Source organism: Trichinella spiralis (assembly GCF_000181795.1).
Source record: "Trichinella spiralis strain ISS 195 chromosome Unknown Scfld6, whole genome shotgun sequence".
NCBI classification, from domain to species: Eukaryota; Metazoa; Nematoda; class Enoplea; order Trichinellida; family Trichinellidae; genus Trichinella; species Trichinella spiralis.
Genome location: NW_003526945.1, coordinates 4,125,948 through 4,139,927, shown reverse-complemented (window position 1 = coordinate 4,139,927; position 13,980 = coordinate 4,125,948). Strand labels below are relative to the sequence as shown.

The following is a 13,980-nucleotide window of genomic DNA, read 5'->3' as shown; positions in this document are numbered from 1 at the left end:
ACTCGGATTATAGTAAAAAACTGAACTGTGCTTATTCACATTACCTGCCGATGGCATGACAAAACCGTACAGTGAAGCAAAATATCCCAGTTGAAAATTTTCAAAATTATCCCTGCTTTCTTCTTGCCGTGAATATTTATTCCAATTAAGCATCATTGACGTAACGCTTTGAACAGCTAAAACAGAATCCGTGTACGATGCCTTCATACAAGCAGTTTAAAATTTTGCTATACAAAACGGTAAAAGGAGATACTAAAAAATATGAATGCTTCAAAAAGTTCTGAACAAATCATTAGAGCACTGAAACCAAAAGAGCCTGCTTTCATGCAAATAAATAAAATTCACTTGCCATTCTTTTTCAACTGACTTTCAACTATACCGCGAAAGTGCATCATATTCTTCTAAATATAAGTAAAAATTAAATTTATAAATAAAACACACTTAAGCGCAATTCAAAACGCGAAATACCAAAAACATTGGTCAGCTAGTAAAAAGTCGACAGTAAATTAAGCAAAGCAAATAAAAAGACTTCGAATGTACAATATTAAATTTCATATGGTTTAAAACTAATAAATGCCAATGATTATACAAATTCTTTGGATTACTGATGTTTCTTAATTTTTGTAAAATACTGTCATCCAGTGATTTTCAAGCATAAATGTGTTACAGTAAAAAATTCAGCAATTTGATTTGCATTGATTTTATCTTGAAATTGTCATGCAGATAATTCATTGGCTCACTTAGCGATTCCTTTGTGAAAAGCAGCTGTTAGCACTTTTCCACCACTTTTTATAACATTACAAGTTAATAAAGAAGTTATCTGTTGTCAAATGACGTTACTTAATCATGATATTAAGGGAAAAGCGCTTTTAAATAAGTATACTTTTCATTATTGTTGTAATAAAAATGGAATTTTAAGTCAATAATAAATTTAAAAGCAATAAACTTTACAAATCATAACAAATCACAAAAAGAGGATCGGTGTATGTATTCGCTCAAAGAAGCAAAGCTTCTCATTTCATGCCTATAAATTTACTGTTTAGCAGATAGGCTACTGAAATTGGCGAAATTTAATAATAATGCAGAATTGAATATTTAGGTTACTGCCCATGACATTATTGTTTGAATTTAAGCAAATTTCAAACAATACTATTACGTTTACAGGCAATTGATTATTAAAGCAACATTTGAAGATGATCATTTGCAAAATATATGCAGCAATTGTTTTTTAAAAAACATAATTATAAATTACAGAATTTATACAGATGCCAGTTTTAGTTAAAAGTGCTTACGTAGCATTTTATCAGTAAATGAATTTCTAAACTCTGTATCATTTGTCGGATGGCATAAAATGCATTTACCATTTGAAAAAAAATTTTCATTTTATTAATTTTTATAATTTTCAAAGACCATTTTAAACTGTAGACAACAACGCTAAATGTGCATGCTAACTGTCTTTCGCAAACAAGTCTAACTTTCAGGACAAGTGGCTTTTGGCTTTTTAAACAAATTTTAATAATTCAGAAAATTTTGTGTGAATAATCTGTAGATGACTATTTTGAACATTCAAGAGCAAAAGAGCACTTCTTTCCAACAGTTTTATTTCTCCTTGATTGAAATGATCGCCATTTGCGTTTGATTGTCGTTTCAATTTGCTGACCACTTTATTGACAAAGTCAAAAATGTAAGATTTTCTTTGGGCATGCAGATCGATTCCGTCGTGGCAGCCTCATTTGCCTACACAATGATCTGAATCTAACATTAAAATGGCAGCTATCTGGCACATAGCAGTACACAATAAAAGCTCTTTGCGGCTGTTAGGACCATTGATCGTGCTGCTCAAAGTTACAGATTATCAATAGCATTTATGATTTTCAAGTACGGTGTAGTCACTTCCAACAAACAGTATTGATCTTCACTACAGTACGTCGATAGAAATTCACAAAGCAACGTTGCTCGCAGTGTATCTACTCATCTATTACTTTGTGCTTTTCATTGTAAGAAATTACTTTTCTTTAATTTACTTGTTTAAAATTATCTCATTTCATACACTGTGCAAATGTTTGTTTTATTTCTGTTTTTCATGCTGAGCATCATCAGTTTGTCCGATATAAGCTAAATTAAAACATCGACTAAACGCTAAGCATTTTTCTAATTAAATATTCAAATATCATACTTGAGATGTATGTACAATTGTTGGCGCGAATTTGAAGGCGATTTCAGTTGAACATAGATTGCATTTTTGGAATACGGAATGGATGTATGAAGATGCACACTGAGTTGTCGAAAATGTGCAACAACATATTTACATTCGTTCAGTTTTGTTCCCCGTCTCCGTGGTTACCCATCGGCATTGCCTTTCGCTTTGCCGGCCTATTACCAGCATTTACGAATCGATAAGCGTTCAGATAAAGCTGGCTTCTTGAAGTGGCAAAATTCAGGCGACGTCGAAGCGTGTGGACCTCTGCCGCATGTGCATGTGTGCCATCACAATCGGGCATTATTTGGCTTCACTGAGCGGAAAAGATTTTCCAAACGCCGGCCGCTGTAATCAATAGAGGACAATAATCGACTGCGCTGCTCTTTCTGATCGGTTTTTCCTTGTTGGCAAAAATTTCTCTTCTTCCTTCTCTGAAATTTCTCGTTTGCCATTTTCAAATATTCCAATGTAGGAGTTGTTGGCAAAATACAGTAACGCGTTCTGTTTTTCACAAGTTCCAATAGAATTTCCCCTTTTTCTTCCTATCAGTCGTTGAATGCAGTTGGTCATCAGTGGAAACAGACCGACTGAATTTTGTTTCCAATTCAATCAATTTTGCCGCATGTTATCTTTGCATGCTCAAGCTGCTGGTCCCACATAGCCCGAAGCCATTTCACGCCGTGCTTAATCGAACGGACCGCGTTGAATGAGCAATGGACAGAATAGATGGCTTGTGGTTCATTTTCATCTCGCTTGCTTGTCGATGAATCATCTTCTCATTTGCACAGCAGATACTTTACAATTTTAAATTGAATCATTTCTTTATAATCTGCAATCTACATGTTCACCAACATCATTTGCGTAAGTGCAAAAATACCTGTAGCTGCGCAGCCTGCATGTAGTTCAAAGTGATAAACTTGAACGGAATTCGTTTTTTATAACAAGTAAATATAGATCTATAAGATCAATGTTTGGAAATATTTCTTTCTTTTTTTCTTCAATTTGCAATACATTCATCATTTATTATTGATATATATATAGGCCGCTTGTTTTATAAGAATAACTGCAGTGAATACAGTGTAATATTATATATTCACTCGAAATTAAATAAAATGCAAAGCATGTAAGGAATACACGGACTATTTCATTCTTCAATGCATATATATGTAGTGTTTTTTTCTTGATAATTGTATTCGTAAATCATACAAATGAATAACACTGATTTCTTGAATGGATTTATTTACTGTATATTTCAAATAAATTCTAAATTCAGACAACTTTTCATCGACTGCTTTTGTAATTTTTCCTTGTAATTCGCATTATTGAAAGTTGCACGATGCACAAATTTTAGTTGTCATCAATCGACCGTAAATAATATCGACGCAGTATTGGATAATTGTGCTCTCTATCTTTCAACTCATTCCAATCATCTGCTTTGATATGTCCGAACATGTTCAAATTGCTAGTTTTGGAGAAATGAATAATTTAAATACGGTCTCGTATTCTAGTACTTACGGGCTATTATTCAGGTTGAAATGACTTCTGTTCTGCAATATCTGCTTTGCATGATTATTTAACTACGTTCTTTTCATGTAGACTTTGGCGTTTAAAGTTTATTGCTTTTGTTTGTATTGTGTAAACCAAATAGCAGATGTTCGATTTTTGCTTAATCCAGTGTGGCTTGCTATAACACAGCAATTTGGAAGCGTCGGCAAACGCGGCAGATCGATGCTAACCTGCATTAACAAGCACAAGCGCTGTTGCCATTTAAATATGCTTCTTAACCCCAAATGCATCATGCTGGTAACGTGTGTATCAGTGTCGGTTGAATGTTATTCAAACCTGGAGACGGTCCTGATGGAATTACAGACTTTAAGGTTCAAGTCAAATGCCCCGATTAAGTAGTACTGTACTCTACTAGCTTGATACGTAAAATGCCGGCAATCGTTAGAAATCATTAATTGTCCACTGTTTGTTTTCAAATAGCACACTTACTTCCAAAATAATCAATAATTTTACATACTGTTGATGCTAATGAATATATATATATATATACTATGAGCATATAACTAGTCATATTATTCAAGATGGCATTTTTGATCTATTCAGCTTTTAACTTTTCATTTCATAAATCGTATTATTAAACTTCATTTTTGACTAAATTCATACAAATCTGTATCTGTCATCTTTTACTGATGATGTAAAAGCATTTTAGATAGACTTCATTTGCATACTGTTTTTTCTCTTCTACTTATCAAATATAGTTTATTAGCACTTTTTCTTTTTCCATCGGATTCAAAAATTAACCATATAGTCGCGTAGATGATAGACCCTTTAGTTCAATGTATTGCATTTGTTGCTGGGCAAGTATGGATATGGCAAAAGTGCGAAATTGAATTTCGCATGCTGTTTACGAGCTCAGCTAAGCATCAATGACATATGCTAAGCATGCATGCGGTGGATTGTAAGTAGAATGCAAACAAAAGCAGAGAATGATGTGTGCACCGGCCGCACAGCTTTCAGGTAGAAGCTGCAAGTTGACAGCTGAAATCAGTGTTTATGTATGTCTCTTTTTCTCTTCATCGTTTGTAATATTTCGATTAATTAATAACTTTTGCTGTGCAATGAATAGAAGTGCAGCATGATGATGATCTGAAAATTGTTGCGTGTATTTTTAGACCGTGTTGTGCTTTTGTATGCTTCACTTTTCTGTTCGTGGAAATGATGTTCACATTTTTGTTCAGTTCATTCAGGCTTATTGAAAAGAAAAATTAAGGTCTCTTTTTATTTTCAATTTTTGAAAAATTGAAAAAACAAGCAACTTGTGAATGAAAAATAAATGATCCTCTTTATTATTTATAATTGGATTTTAGCGGATGATAAGAGTAATAATAGAAGGGAAAAGAAAAGATTGAATAAATAATATTTCATCTTGTTTGTAATTGAATTTGAAATTTTTATGCATCTACGTAGTAGAATCGATTTTTTTGCAAGCTATGACGTTATTTAGACAATCCAAATGTCATGTTGACTACTTTGTGCTAATATAAACACATCAGATGATTTGTTTGATTGATTCCATTCAGTGTAAAGTGAAAACGAAGCTCGAGTTGGAAGTTGTTTTTCTCTTTCTTGAAAGTGTAATACACATTGAAAAGGGTATTTGATGCATATATTTATTATAATTTCTTGGTATTCTTGGTTGTTTTTTTTCTTTCTTTGATTGGTGAGATGTTGAGAACGATCTGTTTGCATTTACACGGAAGGATTGTGATTTTCATTTGCCGACTTGTTCAATTGTTGACTTGTGTGCAAGTGAAAATTTTGCTGGCGTTGCTGTTGTTGTTGTTGTTGTTAGCTTATTGTAAGCAGATGCAATAAGTCCAGACAATGGAGAACAAATCGTGCCTGGTGAGACGCAGGTACGACGCGACAAAGCACAGGCAGGCTGGCTGTTTTGCGTTCATTTGTTCAATGGAATACTAATGATAGAACGGATGGGTGATTTGTTTCGTCTCGCGTCAGTTCATTTCCCCCCCCCCCCTGGCTCACGAATGCTAATATCCGGTATTCTGACGATTGTTGACCAGAAGGTTTGGAAGGGTAGATATTAAAATTAAAATTGAAATAGAAAGAACAAATGTAAGTTTGTCTTGGTTTGAGATTCACCAATTCGGTGGGCGGATTTGCTGCTGTTTGAATAGCAGAATTGCGATCCGATTTGAAAATGGTGCTTGTTTGCATACTGACAGCGCGCAATTTTTCCCATTTGCTCTACCGACTTGCTGCTGGTGGGGATTTGGCGGTGGAAATTTCATTTCAATCAATTCAAAACAGTCCTGCTGATTGCAATTTTCCATTCAGCTTTTCATTCGTTCGTGGGAAAATTGTCCGTGCGTCGGCAACAGGCGCGTTGTGGCAAATTTTAATAATCATAATAATAGTAATAATTTTTGCCCGCTTCTAGATGGCTCAAATGTACCAGCAGCGTGACGGCGGCAGTGACCAAAATTTCGACTACATGTTCAAAATATTAATCATCGGCAACAGCAGTGTAGGCAAGACATCATTCCTATTCAGATACTGCGACGACTCTTTCACGTCGGCGTTCGTCTCCACTGTTGGAATTGATTTCAAAGTGAAAACCGTCTTCCGAGGCGACAAGCGAGTGAAGCTCCAAATATGGGTAATAAATTTCACAACAGCATCAATAATTCTCCATTTTCACTCCACTCGGATTATTGCAATCATTGAAAGCAGAAATGGATCATTTAAAATAATCAGGATTCTGATTTTATCATTTATGAATTTTTTTTCTCTCTTTCTTTGTGCAGTAGTTGAAAATTTTCATTTCACAAAAAAGAAAAAATAAATTATTCAGGATACTGCTGGCCAGGAACGTTACCGCACAATCACCACTGCGTATTACCGTGGCGCTATGGGATTCATTCTCATGTACGACATCACCAACGAGGAGTCGTTCAACAGTGTTCAAGATTGGTAATTGATTTGTAATTTCAATTTTCAAATGGGCATCTTATTCATACAAATATTTCAACTTTTATTTTCAACAGGTGCACTCAAATTAAGACCTACTCGTGGGATAACGCTCAGGTGGTTCTGGTTGGTAACAAATGCGACATGGAAGATGAGCGTGTTGTATCTTACGAAAGAGGCAAGCAACTAGCCGATCAACTGGGTATGTTTACATTGCACAGGATTGAAAATTGAAATAATCCAATTTACTACACATGTTAAAATATCTCTATTCTTGTTGGGATTAGTTCATTTAATAATGATAATAATAACAGTAGTAGGTATATAGATTTTTTTAATACAAACTTGTGTAATTTAAATATAAAACAATTTTCATTTATGTTCAAGAGGTGATGTTCACGAAAAATTTGCACTTGTTATATCAATTTGTTTTCTTATTAAACATCTATTAAGCATGAACAATGTTGAAATGACGAAAGCATGGTTAACAGCTCAATTTTGGTTAAAAATAGATTTAATTACAAACTTCTGAACAAATTACCGGCAGCAAATTATCATTCATGAAAATGGCTTGAAACTGGGGCATTGTTTATACTATATATATATGCATGTATGTGTGTATTTTATTTTAGGCCTTGAATTTTTTGAAGCATCCGCGAAAGAAAATGTACACGTCAAAGCAGTGTTTGAAAGATTGGTGGATATTATTTGTGACAAGATGGCCGAGTCTTTGGATTCCGATCCTACAATGACGCATGCCAAAGGTACTCGACTGACCGACACTCCAACGAACCGAGGAAAACAGGCGCAGGGTTGCAATTGTTAACACTGACCAACAACAGTCAAGAATTAATCATATTTACTGCTATTTCAAAAAAAAAACAAAAAACAAACTTTCCGGCTTCATACATACTCCATCATCTGCTTGGTTTAATCATGCTAAATGGCAGCACATCAGCCGTGATGACAAAACTTCGTATATTCAATATTTTGTATCTTCCTCTTTTGTGCTTTAGGAGGTTTGGTAGAGTATTTTTGTTGCTGTTGTTCATAACTACTCTATTGATTGATTCACTGATTCATTGATTGTATGTCTTGGTCGGTCAGTTGTCCTCGTTCATTCGGTGTTATTCATGCAAAATACTGTCTTTTCTCTGATGATTGTATTTTGTACATACAATACGCACAGTACACAGTTTGCTCTTCAATTTACTATAAAAAAGATGATAATAACAACAATAATAATAATTTCATTCATCGCTCAGCTGTTGCGTTTTCACCTCTTGCAGATTGTGTGCTTGGTCTGGCTGCTTGGATGCCACTTCACTGTGCCAAGCAAAATACATTCTCTTTCATTTAAATTCTTCACTCCGTGTTCAGAAAGTTCTTCTGTCGTTTTGCTTTTTGTTTTTTGTTTTTGTTTTTAGACAAAGCTTTTCATTTTTGCCAATGTAGATTATTTCTTGTACGTTTAAAGAAGCATAACTCTGTTCAAAGAAATTTGCATACTTTTCAAAATTTACGAGAGAGGGAGGGAGAGAGAGAAAGCTACTTCACCTTTGCCGCATCCGGGAATATTGGAAATTCTTATAAATTTAGCCAAACAATAATGTTCACATGATGTACACAACTTTGGTATGACTTTCTTTATTATTATGATTTCTTTTTCTCAAATTTAAATTGATCAAAGCTTATTTTATGCTGCATTGATTTTGAAAATGGCTTCCAATTTGGTTTTTCTTTGCCGAAATCAGTCAATAATAGCAGGGGTAATTAATTAATATTTAATAATAATTGCTCATTGTCCAACTTGAAATGTTTGAATAAAAAGCACTGCGGTAGTGATTTTTCTGAAATTGGTCATCTGCAGTTCCACGGAAAACAAAGCAGACAGCGCAATTAAAGCATTCTTTTAAAATGAAAGGCAATTGTGGAAAAATATTAACTTTAAAAAATGCAAAAAACACAAATCATGTGTGGTTGTCCGTGGTTGGAATTGCATTTATAGCAAATTTTGCAACCTGATAAAAGAACAGTCAAAATAAATTGATTCAGTAAAAGCATGTTATTCTGTTTTTCCAAAATTAGCATTCCATTTTATCTCGTTTGATCATATTTATAGCTTTTCAGTCTTACTACACGATGATGCAACATTGGTACTACAACTTTTATGTTGAAGTCAATTTATTGCTCGCTTCATTGAATGAAAAATAGATGGAGCTGATGCAATAGGTATTCTATGATGATACCTTTTATACCTATTTTTATTGCATACTTGCAAAGCTCTAGAGCACTGTAAACAAGGATGTAACATAGATATTGAACTTCACATCTATGACGTTATAATAAAATAGAAGCTGAAAGGTTTATAGTGAATGTTGTTTAGGCACGGTATGTGCGTGTGCGTGTGCTATTTGCTTGCTCCTGTTTGGTTGCAATTATTTTAGCATTGATTTGTTCGAGCATGAAGAATGTATACACAATTTTCACATAGATGTAAAAGATACAAATATTTTAATCAATTAGTATAAACGAACTGAGAGAGTGTGCGTATTCTGACGTTTCAATTTCGATTATTACTACCCACAAATTTCACGCGTTCTTATTGCTATTCTATGACACACGTGAATATAAAATAAAGCACCCAGAACTACAATCGTCAAAAGAATAATGGAAATTTAATTAAACTTCAAATTTATATTTAAAAATAATCCGATGGAATTTCTTCATAAAAATTTACAGTGGTTCATTCATTCAGCTCTGACAATTCTGCAGTGATCGGTGGCGCATAATTACTCAACTTGTTGCACATTGAACAACTTTGAACGATGCTTTTCAATTGAACACTGACAAATGCATTCTTATAAAAACATTTTTTAGATTTATTTTCGACAATAGCTGCTACATCAGCAGTTCATCTTAAAAATAGTATTAAATTTTATAACGAAAAATAAATTGATTGACTTTAATATTTTCTTGAAATATGTAAAAAAAAATAATGAAAAAACTCTAAAATCAGCATTCTATTTGATGATGTGGCTGGTCCTTAAGAAACTAAAATTATACAGTGAAAACATTAAGACAATCAAGTATTAATGAATAGTAATAGCAATTCTATGAAGAATTCGCATCAGTTTATCGTAGAAGATAATAAATAAATGAGTTTCAACACAATTAAGCTAGGTCAAATATTTCCACGTCAATCACGTGTTGTCTTTCCTTTATGCAAATCTATTTTCCTCGAAGCGCTAGTGTTATCAGTGATAACAGACTAGTTCGTAGGCCTCACTGAGCTTGAAAACACAACCTTGCTGTCGCTCAGTGAGTTTTATTTGAGCTAACGGTTTCGGTAAAGCGGCAGCTAAAGACTAACTTTAACACTGAAAAGATGGACCAGAATTTTTGAAAAAATATGCTTTTTCCTTTATATTTTATTTTCATTCCTTGAAGATGATTCATCATGAGTTAGGACAACGCAAAAAGAAGGTGTACCTTGACAATGAGAAGACATCATTTTTAGTAAGTTGCCTTTTTTTAGTTATTTTGCATTGATATCTTTAATATCTTCTTTATTGGCATATTTTATTCTGTTTTTTCTTTAAATTTGTTTGTATCACTTTTGTTCACTTTTGTCACTGGCTCCAAGGTTCTTTATTACAAAAGCGGAACAAATGAAATCTGCTACAATTCGAATAGACATAAGAAAAGCATTAATTTCGTATCTGTTTATTTCGATGGCTATGTAGGGTTAGTTGGGAAACAAAACTGAAAAGTTAAATTTTGGAAAATTAACACTGATATTCGGACAACATTTGATAAAAAACAATCATCCAATCATTGATGAAAGTTGAGTAACTAATAAAATATCATAAATCATTCACCAATTAGCGTTCAAATTCCGTATAGCCTATCAGTGAACAACCAATCAAAAAAAGGAGACCATAATCGAGCGGGCAAACGATGGGCACCTCATCTGGCGTAAATGAGCTCTGCGAAATGGCAACAAGCCTGGTGTAACATCTGAAATATTTAAAGCAGGTGGAGGATGGAGAGACTAAAAAGGGCTGCACCCAGTAGTGTGAAGCTCCCTTCTCATAGACTCTGGGGAGTGTGAGCTTTTCATTTGCTCTTTGAGCAGGCGGAGCGCATGCTTCTACAGCCAAAATCAGGGAAATCCTATGGTCTCTGCACTGCGATGATGGGTGGGGACTCTGCTATTTCGCGTGCTTCGCATATGCAGAGGGGTAGTGTTCGTCTAAACGCCACAACTGCCAGGCAGCTGTGCTGTTTCATTTGTCATCCATGCCAAGAGCTGTTGATCAACTTGATCTATTTTTGCAAAGATGGCAACAGTTATTGTAGCAGGCATTATGCAGTAATGCTGAGATTACTTTGCGCAGCATGTTATCATGAGGTGTGATTAATTTGCTTTTGCAAATACTTTTTAATTTTTATTGTTTCAATTTTGTTTCCTTTGCAAATTATATTCGCTGACGAGTGTACAAAAGTGGAAAGTCAGTCTTATCACAGTCTACGTTTTATTAGCATTTCAATCAATGTTGCAGCAACTGTTTCTGAAGTGAAGGAGAAAATAGACTGTCACATACCGGAAAATACTGAACAAATACTTTACTCAAATTCCAAAAATGTTTCATTGATGTGAGAGTAGCTATGATGGTGGAGATTCAAGAATGTGCCAACTGGCAGCCCGCATGTATTATATGATACGAAATGTACCAAATTCAGAGAGCATATATTCCAAAGGTTCCAGGAAATTTTTATTCAAAGTTTGCAGTGCAAAATAAAATAGTATTCATCATTTACAATCAAAATAATGGAAACCGAAACAAAAACAGCAACGGCTATAACCGAAGAAATCTCGAAATTTTTCAAAAAATGCAGAAAAAAATATTCTTTAATTGCTATAAGGCCAATGAAATAGTAAAACAATACGATCCTGTAGATCGTGAAAATGATATATTAACAATGACTGGATACGTCACCAAGTATACGTGTAGCCGGAATGCTAGGATTTCCTTTTCATAATGCATCAAAATCCTGACCAGAGCGTCGACAAATCCAGCTTTTGTTTCTGCTGCTGGACTCTTTCTACAGTATGTTGTCATATCAGCCGAGTCCGCTTGTATGCATTCACAACGCGATCTTTAAACCCACTTGGTTATCGAAGATTTCCCATCAATAATCCAGCAGTATACTTGCAATGCCAATATTGCCATGTAATGTTGTGGCATCCATGTCTGAACGATGAAATTATATCCCGTTAAAGTTTGGTGTCCAACGCACATGGGCATTCCAAATATGGCACGTATTGGTTTGCAGGAAACTTCATTGGCAATACAAAAACCGAACAACAACCAACGTTGCCCGGTGTAGCAACCATTGTTCTTCTTTGGTGTTGTGACAAACAGATAGATAGTCCACTGCTTCCGTCCTAAACAACGGTAACATGGAATGTCGCTCAAGTGGCCATAGCATATATATGCGGAAACAAACTGTCTGGTGTAGACGGAAGTTCGGTTCCCGCTTCGCATTTGACCATCTGTGTTCTACCTATCTGTTTCATCACTGGTCACCCAGCTGTCATAATGTTACTCTTCTGAGATGCATCACACGCTGGGTGTTGATACGCCACTATAGTATCTAGCACCACGACCACCTTGTTTGCGATGAACACTTCGCCTTACGCTTCTCTATAAACAACTTTTTCACTACGTTCCAGTGATTCGAAGGAAAAGCCAGATTCGTGCCGTCCACGTGCAGTTTTTGCTATTAGAGCAATAAACGTAATTTTCAGGCGCTACTGCTTCCAAGTTCCAACCGTTCTATTCATAGTTGCTGCGTACGTCGTACAAATCAGGGATAGTTGTCCACTTTCTGGATAATGCAAAAAATCATTTTGTGAAGGAACAATAGAGCGTTCCTCTTTCGGGCGTTGAGATAGAACTGAGTCATGCTGAACTGCGCGTTCGCCTTCCTATCCTTTGCTTATTTCCAATGAGCTTACGTTTTCCATCTCTAGATCGATGATTTTATGGAAAATTTTGTCCATCATGTTTTCTCAGAATATTCGCCATTGTTACCATTGAAGGTCAATGTATTCTGCAACTGCCAACATTCTTTACTCTTTAATTCTTCAAGTCTGCACTATAAGAAACTTATATGTGATTTGGCCATTACTATACTGTACATTACGGTAATGAATAGGACAATAAGGTTTAAATATTACATATAAATAATCTCTTCTGAAAATGACTTTATTAAATCGTAGTTATATATAAAAGATGTCCAGAAGTCAGCGCACTATTTTCAATAGGGTATTTGATGAGACGTTGCCATTAAATGAAATGTTAAATGATTTGGTATGATGATAGTGAAATATTTAAAAAAGGGTTAGAGAAATATACATATCAAATTATTTTGTTAATATTCAAATTTTCAATTTTCAATTTTCAATTTAAATTTTCAATCAATGTTAATTTTCATATTCAATTTTTGCTTTTTTTGGAAAAATTATGCCTACTGTAATAAAACTGTTCCTGATTTTTTTATGCATACAGAAAGCTTCAACTTAAAATTTTTATTTCGACATTTTCGTTCAATACTAAGCTTCAATAAATATTCCTCATTTTAAATTATGAGATTAAAAATCTAAAATAAGCTAGCATCGTTTTAGAATTTGCTGAAATTGGGTTTTAACAAATTTCCCACAAAACCGCTAGGATATTATTGAAAATTTAATTTCTTTTTATAAATAGAAATTTATGTACGTAAATATTGCGCAATATTGTTTACAATTATTTGGAAAGCATTTCCATAGTTCATTAAAAATTTTCAAGTACATGTCCATTTATTGTACAGTACCTATAAGTGGATATCTTCAAAATTTTGAATAAATCCGATACTTGGGCGCACTAATTAAATGTGAATCGTTAATTTCATAATTTCCATCAGCATATTTCATTTCCACCGCCATATTTCGCATTTTGAAAATTTTATTTTATCGATTACGGTCATAAAATTTGAGGCTTTTGAAAATACGTTCTAGATCATAGTTCAATTCTCTGAGCAAAGGCAAATTTGCCCCGAAGCGCCAAAGGCGATAAGTACATATTGTTTTTCTGTTCAAATATTGAAATGTTACTTATTAATTATTTATTTAATAAACCAATTTTGAAATGAAATACAAAAAATATCAAAAACTTTTCCAAAAACCGAAATTTTCTTCCAAATTCCCTCGAATTGTAACTTTACTGTTGTCAGTC

The 13,980-nt window shown here is 34.1% G+C and overlaps 5 protein-coding genes across 5 annotated transcripts; 3 read left to right on the top strand and 2 right to left on the bottom strand.

Moving 5' to 3' along the window:
* The first annotated feature begins 1,766 nt into the window (after window positions 1-1,766).
* Window positions 1,767-2,551, top strand: Tsp_08721 (conserved hypothetical protein). Its single transcript, XM_003373946.1, has 4 exons — window positions 1,767-1,844; window positions 1,925-1,961; window positions 2,182-2,260; window positions 2,320-2,551. Exons 1-4 carry the CDS (start codon window positions 1,767-1,769, stop codon window positions 2,549-2,551), a joined length of 426 nt encoding a protein of 141 aa, XP_003373994.1.
* Window positions 2,552-4,695: 2,144 nt separating this feature from the next.
* Window positions 4,696-6,046, top strand: Tsp_08720 (conserved hypothetical protein). Its single transcript, XM_003373945.1, has 4 exons — window positions 4,696-4,761; window positions 5,287-5,359; window positions 5,573-5,793; window positions 5,864-6,046. Exons 1-4 carry the CDS (start codon window positions 4,696-4,698, stop codon window positions 6,044-6,046), a joined length of 543 nt encoding a protein of 180 aa, XP_003373993.1.
* Window positions 6,047-6,167: 121 nt separating this feature from the next.
* Tsp_08719 (GTP-binding protein Rab-3D) lies at window positions 6,168-7,523 on the top strand. Its single transcript, XM_003373944.1, has 4 exons — window positions 6,168-6,386; window positions 6,582-6,700; window positions 6,775-6,899; window positions 7,330-7,523. The coding sequence occupies exons 1-4, from the start codon at window positions 6,168-6,170 to the stop codon at window positions 7,521-7,523; spliced, it is 657 nt and encodes a 218-aa protein (XP_003373992.1).
* Window positions 7,524-10,581: 3,058 nt separating this feature from the next.
* Window positions 10,582-11,066, bottom strand: Tsp_08718 (conserved hypothetical protein). The gene is made up of 2 exons (XM_003373943.1): window positions 10,959-11,066; window positions 10,582-10,908 (listed from the first exon to the last, which is right to left on the bottom strand). Exons 1-2 carry the CDS (start codon window positions 11,064-11,066, stop codon window positions 10,582-10,584), a joined length of 435 nt encoding a protein of 144 aa, XP_003373991.1.
* A 413-nt stretch (window positions 11,067-11,479) lies between these two features.
* Tsp_08717 (hypothetical protein) lies at window positions 11,480-12,249 on the bottom strand. The gene is given in 3 exon segments (XM_003373942.1): window positions 11,480-11,575; window positions 11,710-11,860; window positions 11,873-12,249. 3 exon segments carry the CDS (start codon window positions 12,247-12,249, stop codon window positions 11,480-11,482), a joined length of 624 nt encoding a protein of 207 aa, XP_003373990.1.
* Between the last annotated feature and the right edge of the window lie 1,731 nt (window positions 12,250-13,980).

Excerpts from the sequence above, each read along its gene's own strand:
- Tsp_08721 (XM_003373946.1), top strand. The coding sequence starts at position 1,767 with ATGGCAGCTATCTGGCACATAGCAGTACACAATAAAAGCTCTTTGCGG. Across the intron at positions 1,845-1,924 it reads CATTGATCGTGCTGCTCAAA|TACGTCGATAGAAATTCACA; the intron begins GTTACAGATTAT and ends TCTTCACTACAG. Across the intron at positions 1,962-2,181 it reads ACAAAGCAACGTTGCTCGCA|ATGTATGTACAATTGTTGGC; the intron begins GTGTATCTACTC and ends ATCATACTTGAG.
- Tsp_08720 (XM_003373945.1), top strand. The coding sequence starts at position 4,696 with ATGTGTGCACCGGCCGCACAGCTTTCAGGTAGAAGCTGCAAGTTGACA. Across the intron at positions 4,762-5,286 it reads CAGCTGAAATCAGTGTTTAT|TGTAAAGTGAAAACGAAGCT; the intron begins GTATGTCTCTTT and ends GATTCCATTCAG. Across the intron at positions 5,794-5,863 it reads TGACGATTGTTGACCAGAAG|ATTCACCAATTCGGTGGGCG; the intron begins GTTTGGAAGGGT and ends TCTTGGTTTGAG.
- Tsp_08719 (XM_003373944.1), top strand. The coding sequence starts at position 6,168 with ATGGCTCAAATGTACCAGCAGCGTGACGGCGGCAGTGACCAAAATTTC. Across the intron at positions 6,387-6,581 it reads GAGTGAAGCTCCAAATATGG|GATACTGCTGGCCAGGAACG; the intron begins GTAATAAATTTC and ends TAAATTATTCAG. Across the intron at positions 6,900-7,329 it reads GCAACTAGCCGATCAACTGG|GCCTTGAATTTTTTGAAGCA; the intron begins GTATGTTTACAT and ends ATTTTATTTTAG.
- Tsp_08718 (XM_003373943.1), bottom strand. The coding sequence starts at position 11,066 with ATGCCTGCTACAATAACTGTTGCCATCTTTGCAAAAATAGATCAAGTT. Across the intron at positions 10,909-10,958 it reads AGCTGCCTGGCAGTTGTGGC|AGTCCCCACCCATCATCGCA; the intron begins GTTTAGACGAAC and ends GCGAAATAGCAG.
- Tsp_08717 (XM_003373942.1), bottom strand. The coding sequence starts at position 12,249 with ATGCGAAGCGGGAACCGAACTTCCGTCTACACCAGACAGTTTGTTTCC. Across the intron at positions 11,576-11,709 it reads TCCTAGCATTCCGGCTACAC|ATTTCTTCGGTTATAGCCGT; the intron begins GTATACTTGGTG and ends AAAAATTTCGAG.